This window comes from Mustela putorius, unplaced genomic scaffold, assembly GCF_011764305.1.
Source record: "Mustela putorius furo isolate JIRA1106 unplaced genomic scaffold, ASM1176430v1.1 tig00000179_pilon_pilon_pilon, whole genome shotgun sequence".
Taxonomy (NCBI): domain Eukaryota; kingdom Metazoa; phylum Chordata; class Mammalia; order Carnivora; family Mustelidae; genus Mustela; species Mustela putorius.
Genome location: NW_025421305.1, coordinates 15,369,060 through 15,375,059, shown reverse-complemented (window position 1 = coordinate 15,375,059; position 6,000 = coordinate 15,369,060). Strand labels below are relative to the sequence as shown.

Sequence of the window (6,000 nt, the reverse complement as noted above, 5' to 3'; positions counted from 1 at the left end):
ATAACATATGTGAGGCGAGGATGGTGCACTCACCTTCTGAGTGACCAAACATAAGACCTGAATGCTGTGCTTTTGGGTCAAAGTGAGTCACTGGCTTCACGAAAGTTCTACTCATGCAAACAGGAAGAAAGCACCATTAATATGCATAGCAATTAATATAAATTTTAGTGTGTAGTTCCTGAATCCCACCAAAGTATCTCTATCACAATCAGTGTTTATCTTGGGCCATTGGAAGTCGGAATGACTGCACCCCAGTCAGGGTATCAGGTGAGCAGGGTGGCCAGAGAGACCCCATGCTTCTGGAAGCTTCTGACTCTGCACCTGGGGCTCACTGCAACTGCACAGCAAAGACGCCGGCCAGCACTCAGCAAGCTGGGCATCAAGGTTAAAAAAAAACAAAAACAAAAACAAAAAAACCACCTGTTCGATCATTGTACTTTTTGAAAATATAAAATCCAATCATCAGCCAACACTGATGGGATATGTTTGTTGACTGTTCATACAGGATATGAAAACACCCCATGATTTTTAATGAAGTGAAGCCCATTTCCTTCCCAAACTTCTGGATTTCACTTCCATTTCAAAGGAACAATTGAGAGGCACCGATTTAGAATTTAACGCTGTATTTATTAGAGTGTTTTTATTAACAAACTTTCACTAGAAAGTTCTGAGTGTGTCAGTGCAGGGGGCACACTGGCTTCACACTCCAGCATCTGATGGCTTGCACACCCACACGTCACCCGGACCCCTCGGCCACAGCTCTGGGGGTCATTAGGGCAGCACCGGGCATCCCCTGTGCAGTGGTTAAACACGGGTTTTGGTTCATTCTGATTTAAATATTTGGAGTCCTGTGACAGGCATGGCTCAGCTTTCCTTTCTGCCTCATCTGCTGGACCCCCCGGACCCAAGCCCTTGTTCGTGGCCCCTCTGCTGCCCTCCATGTTCCTGAGGTCTCTGTCTCTGGAGAGTCCCCTTTGGCTGTTCTCGGGATCACAGCTGGGTTTTTGTAAAGACCCGGGGCTTCTGTGGACACAGGATGGAGGCTCTGGGGTCTGTGGACTGGGCTCCTCTGTGCCCTGGACACCATGGACATTGGTCTTGCCGACTTTCTCCTGGACCTGCACGTGCTGCGCCGGGTGGATAAAGAGGCCTGTGGGCAGGGGGGTCTGCACTCCCAGCTGTCGGGCTCTGCCCTGCAGGCAGGGGCAGTGGCGGATGTGTGGGACAGTGCATACAAAGCCTTCGGGGGCTTTCTGCACGTGCACAAAGCTGCTAGCAGCAGCACATCGGGCGCACAGGCCATCGCCTGCCTGTCCACAAGCATGCGGGCTGGGGCTCAAGTGTCTGTAGGCGTTTGGGCAACGACACCGCTGATTCAGAGAGAAGAAGTGACACAGGGTGTGCTGCTCGAGAGCGGGCGGGAAGGAGACAGGGCTGGTTTCCTGTTTGGAGCTCGGACTGTAAGTGGCTTGCACAGGCAGCCCCAGACTCTTGGCCTGGCTGCTGAAATACTCGGAGCAGATGTGGGTCTCCTCATAAGCTGCCTTATCAGACGTGGAGCAGCTGTGGGATGCCAGGGGCTCTAACTCGTAAAACTCCTGCTCCATGTCAGATTTCTGGGCTCTGGGGTCAAGGTGATAATCACTCACGGCACGTGCTTTACTCTGTCCCTTGTCAGCAGGGGTCGCGGACAGGGCGTGAGAGAATGCACTGCACTGCAGCTTCCTGGGCAGCGGAATCTGCCCACAGGTGCCCTGTGGCCCGAGGCAGCGGCACATGCACTGGAAAAAGAAGGTGGCAAAGGCCCAGCTGATGCACATGATGAGCATCATGAAGGTGCCCAGCTGGGTGTATGCCAGAACTGTGGATGGCATCATCATGGCCCCCGCCACAAAGGTGGTCAGCGCAGCCATAGCAATGGCAGAGCCCATGCGGCTCAGCGAGAAGATCACCTTCCCCTCCCGGTCGGCATCTGGGGCCAGGCGGTAAGCGACCCCGTAGTGGACAGCAAAATCAACGGATAGGCCAACAGCCACCGAGATGATGACAGACTCCAGGACGTTCAGCTCCCAGCCCAGCAGGACAAGAGAGCCGACAGTGACGAATATGGTCCCGGCAATGGAGATGATGGCATACAGGCTAATGATGACATTCCAGGTGGTGAGCAGCATGACGCTGAAGGCCACAGCCACGGAAAGCCCCATTGCAATGAGCGTGCCATCGGAGAGGCTGTCCTGGAGGTCATAGAACTCCAGGTTGCTGACGAACCAGCCATTGCTGAGGCCCTCAGGGGCCGAGCTGAGCTCCCGGGAGATCCACGCGTCCACCTCCTTGTAGAACTGGTGCATCTTCTCATAGGCCAGTGTGAAGAGGTAGGTGCTCTGGAACTCCAGCACGACCGCCCGGATGGTATCGTTGACATCGAACCGTGGCCCCGGGGTCTTGCTGTCCAGATGGTAGCCGGTACTTCTCTCCAGCTCCATTATGGCCCTCTTGATGCACAGCTCGAAGATCTCCTGTTTGTAGGGGAAGCTCCAGCGCCGGCAGCACAGGTACAGGGCAGGCTCATCGCAGTCCTGGTTCTCCATCCACTGCTTGAATGTCTCGATGAAGCAGCTGGTGAAGTCCTGCTCCTCCGTCTGGTAGAAGAAAGTCTGGTTTCTCAGCTTCTGACAGAAGTGCAGTATCCAGACCTGGGAAGCTGGGCTTGCGATGTTAAAGCTGCCATCCAGCACCAGCTTCCCCTTACTCTTGGGGTTCAGAGGGTCTCCGTTGTCTTCTGGGGACACGCCCCAGACCACAGTGATGGGCATGTGCAGCTCCTCCCCACGGTGGACACGCTCAAACATGAAGAGCTTCTTGTACTCGGCATCGTAGCGCTCAAAGGGATGGGAGGGCCTGAAGAGCTGAAACTCAGACAGCTCCAGGGATGGCAGCTTCATCTTGGGGTTCACACACACAACATAGGCCCCGCCCACGGTCAGGGCCAGGAACCACAGCAGCCAAAGGTAGCGGAACTTAATGACGATGCATGGCAACACCTTCTCAAAAAAAATGCGCGAGGCTTCTGAAATAGCTAAGAGCACCCTGTGGCATGTCCGGCGGGCCACTGTCCAGCAGCTCTTGCCCTCAAAGACCTGCTGAGGTGGCTTCTTGAAGCAGCCGAACATGTTGAGGAGGTAGCGCTCGTGCAGGACGACGACGGCTGGGAGCCATGTGACCATCAGCACATAGTTCACCAGGATGGCAGTCCCTGCGTACACGCCGAAGCAGCGGATGGCAGTGATGTTGCTTACATAGTTGGCGTAGAAGGCGGCGGCTGTGGTGAAGCTGGTGACAAACATGGACAGTGCCGCGTGCTGCAGAGTGATGCCCACTGTTTCCGTAGTCGCTGCGTGTGGCCGGTCGAACTTGGTGTAGCTCCACACGTCACATAGGACAAATGCATCGTCTGCACCAATTCCAACCAGAATAACAAGCGCGGTGAGGTTCATGAAAGGGAAGAACTCGAAGTTGAACACCACACGGTAGAGGAAATAGGAGACGATGAGGGAGCTGATGACGGCGAACATGGTCATCAGTGTGATGAACAGGGACCTGGTGTAGGCGCACATGACCAGGAGGACCAGCAGGACCGCAATGGCCGGGTAGGTGGTATCCGTCAGCAAGTAGTCCTGGAACAGGCTGTGTTTGATGCCGAACTCAATGCCCGCCACAGTGGTAACACCGTCTGAGCCATTCCAGTGCTCGAAGTTGTCCAGGTAGATGTCCATCATGCTCTCCCCCTTCTCTGTGGGAGAAAAGAGCATGCTGTACTTGAGAGCCGGCACAGTGGGGCTAGCTGCCTGCGCGGTTAGGAAGTCCTTGTCCACCAGGTAGTGCAGGATCTGGTAGACCGCGTTGTACTTGGTGCATTTGCGAGGCACACCCGTGCACTTGAGCTGCCCCTTTCTCCTGGCGCCCGCGTCCCAGCAGTCGGGCTCCAGGGTGCCATTGTGGTAATGCTTGGCACATGTGCGCACCAGCTTCAGGGTGTGAGACACGTCTCGCTCCACGATCTTCTGGCAGGACGACCTGTTGTTGAGGATGGCGATGTAGTTCCCCAGTGTCCAGCTGGGGCAGCAGGATGCGGCCGTGGTCCTCTGGCACAGGTCACCGAACTGCGGGTGGGATCTAATCTGCAGAGGGAGACATGCGGAGACCGGAGTTTACAAACGCTTCACCCAGAGGCCTGAATTAAAGCGGCCTTGAGGGGCAGGTTAAATAGCTATCCTCCTAGTTAGGTGTCAGTTGGGAACAGGTAGCCGTCCCCCAGACCCGCCGGAGGCTTCCCTCCAGACAGCAAACTGCTCAGCGTGCAGGGGACCCAATGCTGGCTTGGTTTTAAGGAGAGCACAGCAGTAGTAGCTCTTTAGGAAATAGGCCTTTTCCAAGTTACTTTAAAAGGCAATGAAAAGGACAGGCCTTGGGCTCACGTATGGAAACTACAGGATTAATTTAAGAGAACGGTTGTCCGACTGATGGAGGAAACAGATTGGTGGCTTTGTCTAAAACTTCTGGTTATCGGCATGAAATTTTTGGTGACAAAGGTAATATATCTCAACCAATTTAGATGGAAGCAAAGATGATATTCCCCCAGAAAGCTATCAGTGAGCCCCCAGGTGACATGGTGAGAACTGGATGTCAGGGTGCACGAGAGACCAGGGGTGAAATGGTTTCCTGAGAAATGAGCAGAACAGGGCAAGGGTCCTAAATTACAACAGTTTGCATATTTGATTAACAAAATACTTAGGTAGGAGTTGATTTCTTCCACTTCCTTCAAAACTTATTGGAGCTGGCTGAAACTCTCTGGGTTTTGGTGATGTGGGATCTGCTGCATGGTCGCTGTAGGATGGCTCTGGGTCTGGTGTGGACAGTGCCTTTCTTACAGCTGTTCCTGGAGGCCTTTCTTCTCTGGCTGCTCTTGTTACAGCAAACTGAAAAACGACTCCATGCCAAGGGTGGGGTTGCTGGAATATGGCGGAGCCTTCACAACTCGGTACAAATCTGTAACTGTGAGAGCGGCCCCTCTTTCCTGAGGTTGAGTTTAGGAACTACGTCCAGAGCTTTTCTGTAGAAAGCAATCACTCATTTCTATTTACCAAAGGCTGCTCCAGGGAGGAGACTCCAAAGTTCAGAAAGGGCATGAGTGTGTTTCCTCTGCCGTGATTAAACTACTCTCTACTTTTATTAAAGCTGACTCTATCAATCATAGGGATCATTGGCACAAATAGTCCTGGGAACTTAGAATGATCCCAGAACCCTGTTCCCAGTACCCCTCGAAGGCCGGGCTGTCAAGCCGCTTCAGTGGTACCAGTCCTGGGGGCGGGTACAGAGGACAAAACACTGCCCATGTACGACAAGTGTTGGAGCTGGGTGACCCCCAGGGGGAGTCATTATACTAGTCTACCTCTGCATACATTTAAAAATTTCCATAATAAAGCATTTTAAAAGGGCACGCTTTCAAAGGTAGAAACAGATGAGCCAAAAGGGTTATTATTCAAGTATACTAAAATGTTTACTTTAACAAAGGCTTGATTTTCAGCTCATTTCTAAAGGGCAATAATTATTCAACATTCTATAACACAGGATGATTAATATTTAATTAAATTTAAAATAAATGTATTATATATTACTTAAAATAATTTATTTAATTTTAAAATAAAATTAATAAGAATATTCACACGTGCTAAGTCGGGTGAAACGGAACCACCTAATAATAAGTAACAGAAAACCCTGGGATAGCACCGTTCTGGGTTTTGTGGCAGATAACCAGTTCCCATCCCACAAAGAAGTATCACACAAGTCCCTGGAGTCAGCCTGGTGAGTGAGAAGAAAGGGGATACAGCCTCAGCACTGGACAGTCTCAGAAGGAGGAAAATGATCGCGTCTGTTACAAAGCCTGCCACCAGCTTCACACCTGTAGTTGCTTGAAGAACCAAATGTTAATGGTAAAGGGAA

The 6,000-nt window shown here is 52.0% G+C and overlaps 1 protein-coding gene across 15 annotated transcripts in view; it reads right to left on the bottom strand.

The window, feature by feature from the left end:
• Nucleotides 1-606: 606 nt before the first annotated feature.
• Nucleotides 607-6,000, bottom strand: part of DISP1 (dispatched RND transporter family member 1) — a 174,214-nt gene continuing 168,820 nt past the window's right edge. For all 15 annotated transcript variants that reach the window (XM_045076689.1, XM_045076687.1, XM_045076688.1 and 12 more), the window contains one exon: nucleotides 607-4,178. In XM_045076689.1, coding sequence (XP_044932624.1) covers nucleotides 630-4,178 — 3,549 coding nt within the window. In that variant the 3' untranslated portion in view covers nucleotides 607-629. The remainder of the gene's footprint in view (nucleotides 4,179-6,000) is intronic.